The following is a 14,993-nucleotide window of genomic DNA, read 5'->3' on the forward strand; positions in this document are numbered from 1 at the left end:
TTTTTTTTGCTTCTTAAAAACACATTCTAATCATTCTATGTCTATGACCACACATAATGAATGTTTGACCTCTGTGTTGTAAAAGTCCTCAGTGGAGACAGAAGTTGGCCCTGTGGGCCCTGAGGTTAACACTGATAAAGTCCATTCTTCAAACCACTGCCAGGGCTTTGTCAGAATGGATCCAGTGGCACGCACACACAGGGGCACACAGGGGCGCATACGTGCGCAAACACACACACACACACACACATCCTGGAACCTCACTCTTATCAGTCGTCTCAGGACGCCTATCTGAGCAGGGTCATACAATTACCCCACAGAGCCAACCAACAGGCCGGGGGAGAGAAGGGAGTGAGGGGCGGAGAGGGTGACCTCAGCATCCCGGACCCCAATCAACCCCTTTATCAAAAGGACGGCCAATTCACTGTAAACTTTCACAGTGGATTGTGGTTTCGCCCCAAACCCAGTCCAAACCCTGCTGGCTCACACACAGTGCTCATAAAATACCCTAAACCAGGCATTATTTGGGAATTAGGGCTGGTGTGTAAACGTCTAGTATGGAGGGCCGTGAAATAGGAAAGGGACTTGATGATACGTCCCAATGAAGTGGTTAATCATCAAGTCAAGCGTTCTAGTGGTTCCCAACAAGGTGGGTCAGAAGAACCAGAACCAGGCCACTTCTGGAGGGTCTAGTAGGGTCCTGGAAGGCCCAGTCCAATCTAGTCCTGTCAGCTTCAGCTGAGAAAATCTCTCTCCTCCTCTCTATGTAATGAAGAAATTACCCTTGTCAACTCTAGCAGGCAGGCAGTCTCCCTGGTCTGTACCAGCTGGCTCCCTCTATCAGTAGCAGGCAAGCAGTCTCCCTGGTCTGTACCAGCTGGCTCCCTCTATCAGTGGCAGGCAGGCAGCGCCCCATGTTGAAGCACTCTCTTAATTAACAAATGCATATGCACACACTCATGCAGGGATGGACACACAAGTGTCCACACACACACACACACACCGTCTGTATGGAGCATTGGCTCAGGTATCAGTTAACTGCAGCCTATATAATCGGCAGGAGTGTTGAGGTAATGAGCGCAGTGTGTGTGTGTGTGTGTGTGTGTGTGTGTGTGTGTGTGTGTGTGTGTGTGTGTGTGTGTGTGTGTGTGTGTGTGTGTGTGTGTGTGTGTGTGTGTGTGTGTGTGTGTGTGTGTGTGTGTGTGTGTGTGTGTGTGTGCGTGGATGTGCGTATGTTCCCTGTAATAATTATAGAATGTGCAGCGGGTGATGTTGCTCTTGGCACTTCCTGTCAGCGGCTCCTGGGTGGAACTAATTGATTGCGGAGGCAGTGCAGCTGACAGCGAGGGGGGGGGGGGGATTGTTCATAGCAGCTGACATCACTGTGAGCGACAGACTGTCTGTGCTGTGAACGCTCTCAGAGGGAGTTCCCATCACCCCAGGCTTTCTCCTGCTCACCTTTAACTGGCCCACAGCCAGACTCACCAGCAGTGGATCTCTAATGCAATAACACGGGTAGACACACGGATACACCCACGTTACGCTAACCCACTCACATACACACATGCAAACAACATTCTGACGCCATCTCAAGTTCATTCTTTATTCCAACAACACTCAACATGACATCCACACGTAACCTCTCACCCAGACCAACCCAGGGAGAACGCAGGGCCTTCCTTCCACCAAATCCTCTGTTGTCCCATTTGCCAAAAGGGATGAAGAACGTTCTCCGCTTCCTGTGTTCACTGTGCACAGGAACGTCAGCCAAATAGGAGAAATCAGAGAGTCAGAGAACTACGGTAGAGGTGACGTCCAATCAGTGTGATTACAGTAGTATTGTGGGGGAAGGGGGAGGGCAAAGACCCCCCCAGCATTTAGACATTCCTGTCAATACTACCACCCCTAGTTTCCGAGCCCCATGGGACCCATAGGACCACGGGCGCTACAGCCCCAGTTGAAACTGTAGCCCCGCTCACTAACTCTCTCACCGGGCCAGCTTGCACCGGCAGGCAGAAAATATACAAACCCCACTAACTCCTAATAGAGTAGCTATGAGAGCACGTATTGCTTTAGGTATAGCTTTTCATACCCTAACATAAATACCCCTCCCTCTCCCTCAAATCATGGACCTTTTCCTCGCTCTCTTTCTTTCTTTGCCTGTGCTATGGGCCAAGCAGGACCACAGTTCTCTCTCTCTCTCCCGCTCTCTCTCGTTCCCTCCCTCTCCCCTCTCCCTCTCCCTCGTTCTGTCTATCGCTCTCTCTCGCTTTCTCTCGCTCTCCAGTGAACTGCACAGCAGAGGTCTGAGCTGTTTACCCAACCCGAGGGGAGGGAGAGCCTTTTATGAAGGAAAAAAAAGAGCCCACTCCAAACCCCTGGCATCCATCTTTAAGACGACACAGCAACTCCCGGCACGGCTGTCCCCGTTATGAAATGAAACCACTTGAAGACAAAAGGACGTAGAAGGTTTGGAGAGGTGGAGAACAGGGGGATGGGGTGGGATTGTGGGAACAGTTCCGATAAATAGATTTAACTCCTTGGACTGCAGCCATTTGTGTCATTTGTTCCACGCGGGGACAGCGTTGTCATTTCTCCGGACACCGGGGTTTATATTGGCTAGCTCTTCACACAATGCACTGTCAAAGGCTCACTTAGACACGCTGGTCAGACAGAGCTGAGCCCTGGAGATGAAAACACAAATACACTTAAAAAGGGTGACATATTTATACTCACATATAGAATAGAATAAAACTTCATTGTCCATCCAGGATGGAAATGTTTCTTTATACACACACACACACACACACACACACACACACACACACACACACACACACACACACACACACACACACACACACACACAATCAAATATACAGACACACAGAGACTGTATAATGTGTATATAGAGAAACAGACTTGCATAGACACTCTCTCTCTCAGACTAACACACACACACACACACACACACACACATTGCTAGCCTGTGGACAGGGGAGAAATAATCTCCATGACAGATGATCAATGACACTTTGTTAGGCCTCGAACCCTCAACCCTGCCTGCTGAATGGGACTCTGTGTCTGACCCTCAGGTGTTCCACTCTGAGACAATCCTTCCCTTCCCCTTTCATCCCTCTATCTTTCCCCTGCTCTTCCCTCCCTTTCATCCGCTCATCTCTGTTCCACCATTACCTCCTTTTATCCCCCTTCCGTCATTATTTCACCGTCCCCTCCACTCATACCTCCATCTATCCCTCTCTTTGCTCTAACATGCTCTTAACACACACTCCTCCTATAGAGCCAGGCCTGCCACACTGACCCTGCTGGTCTCATTGCTTACTGCTTTAGCTTGTGTCATGCTGCGGCTCAGCTGGATCCTAATGGGTCCCCAGACAATGATCTACAGAGAGGTTAAAGAAACAGACCAAGAGATTAATCACAGAGTGTGTGTGCGTGCGTGAGTGTGTGTATGTATGTGTGTGTGTGTGTGTGTGTGTGTTGTGTGTGTCAAAGCGATATGAACCAGATGGACATGACTCCAAACTGAATGGCCAAAGGCATGGGAAAGCCACAGTTAGCCCTCGGTGACTTGGACAGACAAACACAGTAGAGTAACTGTAGCTTATCAGAGCCACATCTGAACACCAGATCGGAACGCATCTCAACATCAGATTACTCTCCACTTAATACGGTGCCTGGTTGTCATGGACGGAAAGCCCAGACCCCTACCAGATGTGGCACTATGGGGAGATGGGGAGAGGAAGGCGTGTTGCCAGGCCTTATTACCTAATTGGAGTCAGTGGATAGCTCCCAGTTATAGCCAACGCTACAGACACAATGATGCATTGTTCAGGCCTCTCCTGACTGAGCTCCATCCATGGCGGTGTAATCCATTACTCCCAGTCACACTGACCTGCCCTGAGTAGGAGTAGGAGCTACTGGGGTTGGGGGGGGGGGGCTGGGGAGGTCTGAAGAGTGGTTGCATCTAGGTGGGTATGGTTCATAGCCCCACCTGTTTTCACTTTGACTTGATGGGGCGTTAAAAGAAATGATCTGCCCTGCCAATAAATCATTTCTTCTCAACTTCACTTCAATCTAATTTCCATTATAGTCATGAAGAAGCACACATCAGGTTCGCCAGAGGTTCGCCAGAGGTTCGCCAGAGTCCAGAGAGTGGCCCTAGGTCTGACAAGTGGAACAAATAGTAAGTCCCTTTCTCTACATCTTCTTGGGCTCTTTCGTTCTCTCTTTCATTTCCCCAGCCTCCCCCTCTTCTCTCTCACACCTCTCGTGTGTCCCTCTCCCTCTCTTCTCTCCTCCGTCTCGCGGCAGAACCCAGCCTTTGTCCATAAATTCAACATTTCCTTGGTTAAGTTGAGGCATTAATTACGAATGGTTAAGTTAAGGGTGGAGGTTTGGGATAGGTTTAAAACAACTCCATGGTTAAGTTAAGGGTGAAGGTTTGGGATAGGTTTAAAACAACTCCATGGTTAAGTTAAGGGTGGAGGTTTGGGATAGGTTTAAAACAACTCCATGGTTAAGTTAAGGGTGGAGGTTTGGGATAGGTTTAAAACAACTCCATGGTTAAGTTAAGGGTGAAGGTTTGGGATAGGTTTAAAACAACTCCATGGTTAAGTTAAGGGTGGAGGTTTGGGATAGGTTTAAAACAACTCCATGGTTAAGTTAAGGGTGAAGGTTTGGGATAGGTTTAAAACAACTCCATGGTTAAGTTAAGGGTGGAGGTTTGGGATAGGTTTAAAACAACTCCATGGTTAAGTTAAGGCTGGAGGTTTGGGATAGGTTTAAAACAACTCCATGGTTAAGTTAAGGGTGAAGGTTTGGGATAGGTTTAAAACAACTCCATGGTTAAGGGTGGAGGTTTGGGATAGGTTTAAAACAACTCCATGGTTAAGTTTAGGCATTAAGGAGACAGACACGGTGACACTTCAGCAAGGCTCAGATATCAGACACACACGTGTGTGAGAACGCCACAGAGTGTGATAACAGCAGAGATGACAGCTCTGAGGTGTCGGGCGTCGGCGGCTAGCTACAGTGCATTCTGAAAGTATTCCGACCCCTTGACTTTTCCACATTTTGTTACGTTACAGCCTTATTCTAAAATTGATTCAATAGTTTTTTTCCCCCTCATCAATCTACACACAGTACCCCATAATGACAAAGCAAAAACAGTTTATAAAATAAATAAAAAACTGAAATATACCATTTACATAAGGATTCAGACTCTTTACTTTTGTCATTTCCTGACCAGTAAAGGGGTCTTTTGTCATTGTAGTATGGTCAGGGCGTGGCAGGGGGTGTTTGTTTTGTGTGTTTTGGGGTTTTTTGTCTAGGGGATTTTGGTTCTAGTTTTATTTTCTATGTTCCGTTTTCCAGGTTTGGCCGAGTGTGGTTTCCAATCAGAGGCAGGTGTCTTTCGTTGTCTCTGATTGGAGGCCATACTTAGGCAGCCTGTTTTCCTTTGGGTTTTGTGGGTGGTTGTTTTTCGTATAGTCCTTGTGTCCTTATGGAACTGTTGTTTGGCGTTGGTTAATTTGTTTAAGTGTTCACTAGTAATAAAAAAGAAGATGAGCACGATACCCGCTGCGCCTTGGTCTGTCCTTTACGACGCCCCTGACAACTTTGGCAGCGATTACAGCCTTGAGTCTTCTTGGGTATGATGCTTGGCACACCTGTATGTGGGGAGTTTCTCTTATTCTTCTCTGCAGATCCTCTCAAGCTCTGTCAGGATGGATGGGGAGCATCGCTGCACAGCTATTTTCAGGTCTCTCTAGAGATGTTTGAAGGGGTTCAAGTCTGGGCTCTGGTTGGGCCACTCAAGGACATTCAGAGACTTGCCCCGAAGCCACTCCTGCATTGTATTGGCTGTGTGCTTAGGGTCATTGTCCTGTTGGAAGGTGAACCTTCGCCCCAGTCTGAGGTCCTGTGCACTCTGGAGCAGGTTTTCATCAAGGATCTCTCTGTACTTTGCTCCGTTCATCTTTCCCTCGACCCTGACTAGTCTCCCAGTCTCTGATGGTGAAAAACATCCCCACAGCATGATGCTGTCACCACCATGCTTCACCGTAGGGATGGTGCCTGGTTTCCCCCAGACATGACGCTTGGCATTCAGGCCAAAGAGTTCAGTCTTGCCTTCATCAGACCAGAGAATATTGTTTCTCATGGTCTGAGAGTCCTTTAGGTGCATTTTGGCAAACTAAAAGCAGGCCATCATCTGCCTTTTACTGAGGGGTGGCTTCCGTCTGGCCACTCTATCATAAAAACCTGATTGGTGGAGTGCTGCAGAGATGGTTGTCTTTCTGGAAGGTTCTCCCATCTCCACAGAGGAACTCTGGAGCTCTGTCAGTGTGACCAAGGCCCTTCTCCCCCGATTGCTCAGTTTGGCCAGGCTGCCAGCTCTTCCAAACTTCTTCCATTTAAGAATGATGGCTGCCTCTGTGTTCTTGGGGACCTTCAATGCTGGAGACATTTTTTGGTACCCTTCCCCAGATCTGTGCCTCGACACAGTCCTGTCTCGGAGCTCTACGGACAATTTCTTCTACCGCATGGCTTGGTTTTTGCTCTGACATGCACTGTCATCAATGGGACCTTATATAGACAGGTGTGTGCCTTTCCAAATCATGTCCAAATCACCACAGGTGGACTCCAATGAAGTTGTAGAAACATCTCAAGGATGATCAATTGAAACTATGATGCACCTGAGCTTAATTTAGAGTATCATAGCAAAGGCTGTAATGTAACAAAATGTGGAAAAAGGGAAGGGGTCTGAATACTTTCCGAATGCACTGTACCTGCCACTGTCACCATCCCTGCATTGTAGCAGCAAGGCGGCCATCTTGTTTTTGGAGATACTGGAACAGACAGATATTACTGACAAACATTCTTGAACAATCCACCACTCAGTGGTAGACAATCTAGAACATCTCCTCAGACTTTCTAGAGCTTTTGATTTCCTTAACTGATTCCATAACAACTGGAGTTGAGCTGAGGGGCAATGCCAGCCGGAGCTATAGTCCAACCCAATACTGTCACTCCGTGTCATACAACCAAAAGTTCACTCCGTATTTCACTCTCTCGCTCCAATTTCTCAGCGCTGTACAGTATACAGTTCTTTGGTGTGATGAACCAACTGGCCCGGTTTCTGAGACTCTTTTTTTCTTCCAGAAGCCTGGGAGCACTTAAGAAAGGAGAGAGAGCGAGAGCGAGAAAGAGAGCGAGAAAGAGAGCGAGAAAGCGAGCGAGAGAAAGAAAGAAAGAAAGAAAGAAAGAAAGAAAGAAAGAAAGAAAGAAAGAAAGAAAGAAAGAAAGAAAGAAAGAAAGAAAGAAAGAAAGAAAGAAAGAGAGAAAGAGAGAAAGAGCGAGAGAGAGAGAGAGAGAGAGAGAAAGAGAGACTGCTAAATCCCCCTGGAACAACATCTGGGCAACACTGTAAAAACAAACTCCTTCATTCATGTCAACTAAAACAAGCAGCTCCTCCATCTGCAGCACTTTCAAAATGGGTGATGATAAGGAGTAGTGTGTTTGTCTGTGTTTTTGTGTTCGTGTACATGTGAGCAAGAGAGAGAGAGGTGTGTGTGCGCGCGTCCGTGTGTGTGTGTGTGTGTAGTGTGTCCACTGCCCAGGCATATTTATCCTCCTGAGGTCTGCATATGATTGATGGGGAGGGGGAGGAGGAGGAGGAGGGGGACATGGTGGGAGGTGAGGAGACAGAGGGACTGGGGGGGGGGGGGCTCCCTCTACAAACGCTCAGCAGCAACGCACAGAAAGACCTGGGGCTACGATGACACCCCCTGAGAACCCCCGTATACACCCGGCCCCCGACCCTGGAGCCCCAGAAACACTTTACGAGCCCACTGCCAGGGGTTTAGGGGCTGTTCCCCACTTCCCATCACAAACCCAGTCTGCTCTCTCACTGACCATCTATCCAGTCTGACACACAGAGCAGGAGGCAGGAAGCAAGAGACAGGAGCACCACCCTACCTGGGATCAACCAATACCGCCGGGAGAATAGAACAAGAGGGAGCCGAGGGGAGGGGTACGGGGGAGAGGGACTCTGGTCAGAGCAACGGATTGGATGATGATTATCTTTGAGTGAAGCAGTGGAGGGGTTGGGATGAAGGGATGAAGGGATGGAGGGATGGAGAGAGAGAGAGATGGAGGGTTGTAACAGATGGAGGGCAGAAGTGATAGTGGTGATTTAGAGGAAGTGGGGCTGCTCGGTGCCCCTTCCTGCTTTAACTCCTACTAGTTGATTGGATGAGAAAATGACAATGTTTCCTGTTTCTAAATGACCTCTAAAGCCCCAGGGAAAGGATGATGCCTCGGGCTATATAGTGGGATCTGAACAGGGGAAACTAACTGAACTCTATGGTCAAGATGTCAATACCAGGGAAATTTACAAGCCAGTTCGATGTGCCATTTTTCCAGCAACAGGATATGGAGAAAAACCTGGAGTGATTATTTTCTAATGAAAACATCGACTCCAACAGGAGGAAATCCTTTTTGATTTTTATCAGTAATAATTGCAGACTCACTTGGACAGGGAAGGGCCATGTTTGTGAACACTGATCAGGGAATTCCAACACTATGGTCCAGCCAAGCCAAGCACCTCTCCATACAGGCAGCCTGAGTCATGAGGATACTCAGGGTAGGCTACCAGACATTAAAGGCATTTGGGACCGTAATCTGACACGGTGTCAAATGTCTAACATTGTGAGGTTGATCGAGGACCACCGTTCTCCCGCTGTAAACCATGAGCCACAGATAAAACAGCAGTTGAATGAAAGTGGTTGTCAGACAATAAATTACTAATCCATGTATTTTTATTGTTGAGTGTGCAGAGACAGAGCCTACCGGTTTCCGTATTGAACAGCCGCGCATCTATAAAACGTAGTTGCCGCGCACGTAATTGAATACACTTCTCGGGCGCCACGGTGTGCCCGACCGCGAAGAGGTGAAAACCCACCAAACGCCCTTCAGGGACAAAGGTAGGCGATCTATCAAAGTTAAGTTAAAACCAACAAACTAAGTAGCCCACAATCAACCATATTTACACAATAATTTCCCAATTTGACAAGACCCTCCAAGACGCCAGTGCGACTGAAACGATTTAACTCACCCAAATGATATCAAGCATAGGCCTGTGCGATAAAAGCGTGTTGCTAATAAAATACTATTAAGGGGTGTGTGTGCCTGACATGCAGACACAATGGGATAAAAACAATTAAATGTATTCGTGTTTATGAAATGATATGATATATTTTACTGAGTTACATTTAATCGAAATATTATTTGAAAATAATAATAAAATAAAAAAATGAGTTTCTTGGATTTATAGGCCATAAACATGAGTCATGTTTTTCGTTAATATGAACAAATGTAGACTAATGTTCAAGTCAACAGAACATTAGTCCATGTGTATTTGAGAACATTGTTAAAAAATGTTGTAGGCCTATTAGTAATACAACGTTATTATATAGGTCTATAATAGGTCTATAATAGATATAAATTTACTTTCGGAGGGTTTAAAAAGAAAATCAGAGATCTCTCAAATTCGCAATGTTGCCCACAATTGATGGCGCTTGAATCACAGCACTCACACCTGTGTTGTGTACACACACACGCGCGCACACACACTAACACACTAGCAAACATTCTTAAAATGAGCGTTTACACGGGAGTGGGTACCGTCATAATGAATAAAAAGCCGTAGGCTATAATCCACATACACGCCATGGAGAAAGTAGCCTAATGAACCCAATGAACTTAATCAAATAACGTTACGGAACATGTTCAAACATCTTGTGCGCACTCTGTCAAAACCCATTTTCAAACGACGATGAGTAGTCTAATGAACAAATACATAACTTAAATATTCCCCATAATTTCCCTCCCAAGAGGGTTTAAGAACGTTAAAATAATACAACGTTTGAAAATGTTTAAAAAAAATCAATATAGACTAGGCCTACTGACCAGAAAACATACATGTGATCAAATGCATTTATTAATAGGCCTACATAAAATATATTGTATTTTACCTTTGTATGAAAGTCTGAGTCGTGGTACGTTCATCTTGGTAGCTGAGACAGTTGTTAGAAGTAGAGCAACCAGAGTCATCCTGTGGCAGAAAGTTGATAATTCCTTCATGGTTCCTTGGAAATGTCCTTATGATTGTCGATAGATCTTTCAGTTTTGGAAATGTTGCGATTCACCTCTGTAACAAACTAATATTTCTATTCTAAATGATTGTATCACTGTATTTAAAAAAAAAAGTTATTAAACTAAATTGTCATAAACGTGAAGGACTCGGTCACTCCTGTATCTGAACTCCGTGCGTAATGGTCTCGGATATTAATGGTCTCAACACGCGTTTCCCTCTGAACAGCCTTTGCTCCAGCCCCAGAGTTTTTTTATTTCATTCTCAGATGTCCGAATGAGTCCGTTTTTAGACAGGGCTTGGGGTAGACCGGATAGACTCACCCCGCCTTTCTCTGGAGGTGCAAGAGAGCAGAGCAGCAGCCAGTGAAGGGAAGCGTTCCAACCAAGCGATCCGCCTCTCACCAGACACGCTCTCAACTGAAAATGGTCCGGAGTCCTCTGTACGCGCTAGGTGATAAATACATGTGTTACATTATTTAGTAGTCGATTGAGATGTAATTGAATGTTACTTAAAGCCTATGTCTGATTTAAGTATTTTAACCTGAAATGGAGTGAAATTAATAGTCTAATTTATCATGGTCTGTGCGCAAAAATAATGCGGCATTACTGGCTCTGTCCGCATCATGGGGCGACCTGCCCCTTGAGTGCTATTGTAACGTGTGCAGTGCTTTAATGAAATTGGGGGGTACTCCTCCACTCTCCAAATGAGCAGGGGTCTCAGAGGGGTTATGGCTATGCATTCAAGGTGTCAGGGCAATGAAAATCCACTGCCTTTTGTGAAACTGGTTTCTACCAGAAAAGAGGTTCCCTTCCCTTGTACTTGAATTCAATGGCCGTGGGAGTAGCATTTGCACCTTGATGAAGAGATCAACGCAAAATGGAACCGTTCTTGTCCCCATAACCTAAACATAAGCATAGCTGGCTCAGCCATAGCGACACCTAATTGGAATGGACCAAAGGAACACCCTCTTAAAACCATAAGGGATCCTACAGCTTTGCAACCTTATGTTTTGAAACACCCAAGTTCAGCCCCCCAAAAAGTGTGTATGATTGAATGTGGAATGTACTGTATGATTGAAGGGGGATATTTGGAGAAATGTCGTTTCTTTTGGACAGAGTTACATTGTTACATTGTTCCAGACGTTTTTTTGGGTTAAATGTAAATCCTATAGGAGCTTCTTTGAGATTGCATCACTTTCCCCCAATTATCCAACAGTACTTCAGCTATGATTGAGAATGGCAGAGAGAATGTTGAACTGCTTATATTCAGTGTGTGTGTGTGTGTGTGTGTGTGTGTGTGAGAGAGAGAGAGAGAGAGAGAGAGAGAGAGAGAGAGAGAGAGAGAGAGAGAGAGAGAGAGAGAGAGAGAATGATTTATCACTTGGTCTATTTATGACACTCTCCATGTACATGTAGGCCATACTGAGGCCATGTTGACCATGCAGACCATCTGACGGCAGCTATCATCAGGATCACATGCTACAACACACACAATCTGAAAACAAACACAACGCAATAACAGACACCCTAGCTACGCTGTCCACGATATCTTTTCCCCCTTCACTACCAATGTCCCCTGTATTGAGAGTAAAATGTTGATGATTTGGAGTTAGGGTGCTGTAACTCAGATGTCCACGTAGACGTCCTGAGTACTGACCGTTGGCTGCTCTCAGTGAAGGTGACGTCGCTGTGTCGATAATAACCTTGCTGTCCGCTACCCATGCACGTTCTCCATGGTCCCTGCTCTGTCAGTTAGAGGAGGCAGTGGTGATGGAGGGGAGCCACAGCCGGTGGCCAGGCCTTGCCTAGGGGCAGTAAGATGGGGTTCATAAATGTTTTATCCCTCTCTGGAGCTGAGCGTGGATGCTGGGATTGGAAGGGAGTGGAGTGGATCGGAGCGGACAGGGGCGACAGGCTGCTTCTCTCCACAGGGACCACTCTGGAATCTATTTCAACAGTCCGCCTCGCCTCAGCCTGCCCCCTGTACACTCCCAGGGCTGGGGAGGAGAGAGGGGAGGAGAGGAGCGAGGGATGACTGAAGGTGAAGAGAGGGTTTTGTAATATTAAAACCTGAGAGGAGGAGTGTGCGTGAGCAGGAGTGTGTGTGCGTGCCTGTGTGTGCGTGAGCAGGAGTGTGTGTGTGTGAGCAGGAGTGTGTGTACGTGCCTGTGTGTGCGTGAGCAGGAGTGCGTGTGTGTGAGCAGGAGTGTGTGTGTGTGAGCAGGTGTGTGTGTGTGCGTGCCTGTGTGTGTGTGAGCAGGAGTGTGTGTGCGTGCCTGTGTGTGTGTGAGCAGGAGTGTGTGTCCGTGCCTGTGTGTGAACAGGAGTGTGTGTGCGTGCCTGTGTGTGCGTGAGCAAGAGTGTGTGCGTGCCTGTAGCTACAGGCTGGGCAGGAAGGAGAGCTGAGTCAGGTTTGGCTGATAGAGACAAAGTACACCTGGTTTTACTACAAACCTCCACTGTATACAGTATCATAGTGCAGGTGCAGAGTGGCTGAAGATGTGTCTGGATGTGTTGAGTGAAAATGGCTATAAAATAGAAGAACATACACACGTGTATATGCATCTATATATATCTGTGATGTGTGTGTAGCTATGTGCATTTCATGAGACAAAGTACTTGCCACCCTACCTGTCAGACACCTGGGTTGCCATGGTTACATCAGAGGGCCCGACACACCCCACTCAGGCTTCTGGAACTGGGCGTGTCACATTTGACCTCTGACCCTTGGGGGTGTCAGGGGGTGCTCATGAGCCCTGTAGTCGCCCCACAGGCCCTCAGTCTAAGCACACCCTGATTACAGACTGACCTGTGCAGTGACCGCTGACCGGTGCCTTTAAACACAGCAGCATGGGAGGGAGGGAGGGAGGGAGGGAGGAGGGAGGAGGGAGGGAGGGAGGGAGGGAGGGAGGGAGGGAGGGAGGGAGGGAGGGAGGGAGGGAGCAGAGGACTGTGGAGTCAATACTGCAACTACTGGCCTCACATACATAGTCAGACGGAATAACCCTGTTTATTGATACTCAGTCAAAAACAACACATATCTTGTGTTACAAGAATGCATGTTTAGATCCATGTACTGACCCAAACAAAGAGAGAGAGTCAACTATACATATCATTTTAACATGCTGCACTGGGCCTGGGAGGATATTGTTTTTGACTCATCCCAGACTCACAGTTGTGGATTGTGGTTTTGCTTGAATAGAGCAGTCACTGTTATATATATTCTTTCTGGTTTTATTCCCCATTGAGCAACCATTCCACTTTTCACTATTGACTCCCCCACTAACATATCCTCCTCCCACTCCCTGTCCTCAAATAAGCCTTGAGTTCTCCCTACTCCCCTTTATATGCACTCCTCCTCAACACTCCCTCCTTCTTCTCTCAACCCTCCCCTGAGCTAGAATTTTCCTTATCTCACCATCCCACTCTCGCTCTCGCTCTCTCTCATGTTGCTACTCTCTCTCTCCTTTACTCCCTTGCCTCCCCAATATAATATACATTCCCCACCTGTGCTCTCAGTAACGTTCAGTACGATAGGGACTTTGAAACAAGCTCTGGAGCTCCTCAGGGATCTATTCTTGGACCTCTCCAAAACAGCTCTGGAGCTCCTCAGGGATCTATTCTTGGGGCTCTATAGCCCTCCTGTCCCCTACTTTATGTAGGCTAGGAGCTCTCTGGCTGCTAGCCTACACCGGGGAGGACTGAGGGACGGTTCCCTGGCCCCGGGCCCCAGAGTAGTGCTCCCTCTGTGGGGAGATATGTCAGGATAATCTCCTCTCAAGATGGATGATTTCATCACCATCTAAAACATCTGGGAATCTGGCAAACACACCGCTCTGACTCTACCAACAGCAACAGTTACTGAAGATAACCAAAGTGGTGATGATGTGCAACAATAATCTTCATGTTAAGTACTGTAGATAATCCATTGCGTTTGGCTCAGGGGGGACAGTGATGCAGATGACGCTGCGCTGTGATTGGTGCCGTATGATAAGTTCACGACCTGAACACAGATGATCAGAGCAGCATCGTCATTGACCGTGACCTATAACCCCCGACCCAGAGATCATGGTGCCCAACGTTTATTTGTTTACCCCCTCCATCCAGAAAGACATTCATCAAGTGTGTCAAAGGGAGGGTGGCAGTGTGTTTGTGTGTGTATGTATCGCTCTGCTTCTTTGCTTTGTGAGCCTAGAATGTGGTTGTGTGTTGAGTGACTGTGGTGTATGTCAATATTTAAGTCTGTTTCATTTTAGAGTTACGCAGTGGTGGTCTAGCAGTGTGTGTGTGTGTGTGTGTGTGTGTGTGTGTGTGTGTGTGTGTGTGTGTGTGTGTGTGTGTGTGTGTGTGTGTGTGTGTGTGTGTGTGTGTGTGTGTGTGTGTGTGTGTGTGTGAGTGAGAGAGACAGAGCAGTGGATCTTTTGGGAACCTTCAGGGTTTACAGTTATACAGTTACTCAGTAGGACAAATATAACAGTACCAAAAAGTTGTCCTGACTAATCTGTAACAACCCATAAAGTAAGAGAGGGAACATAAAACCAATCCAAAGCCAAACCATTTTGCTTTTAAGTACATGATACCTTCTATCAAATAAAATCTCATTTGTCTCAAGAAATGTTCCTTTTCCGACGAAACATAGCAGAGTGCTGGTCCAGTCCTTAGAATGAGGTAAACTGGGTTATGTTATGTTGAGTTATGTATGGTAACCCTGCCATGTAATGGTTTTCTTTGAGTGGGTCACTAAAAGACAAAACAGAAAAAGGAAAAATAAGAGTTACCTTGACATTTATGAGACATTACATTTCTTTCTGTAA

General features: G+C 46.7%; 1 protein-coding gene across 1 annotated transcript in view; it reads right to left on the minus strand.

Moving 5' to 3' along the window:
- Positions 1-10,824, minus strand: part of LOC106572277 (semaphorin-3G) — a 58,422-nt gene extending 47,598 nt beyond the window's left edge. The window contains exon 1 of the mRNA XM_014146332.2: positions 10,059-10,824. Within this exon, the coding sequence (XP_014001807.2) occupies positions 10,059-10,167 (109 nt within the window). The 5' untranslated portion in view covers positions 10,168-10,824. The remainder of the gene's footprint in view (positions 1-10,058) is intronic.
- Between the last annotated feature and the right edge of the window lie 4,169 nt (positions 10,825-14,993).

The sequence above is a fragment of the Salmo salar genome, chromosome 15, assembly GCF_965601325.2.
Source record: "Salmo salar chromosome 15, fSalSal1, whole genome shotgun sequence".
In the NCBI taxonomy this organism is placed as follows: Eukaryota; Metazoa; Chordata; class Actinopteri; order Salmoniformes; family Salmonidae; genus Salmo; species Salmo salar.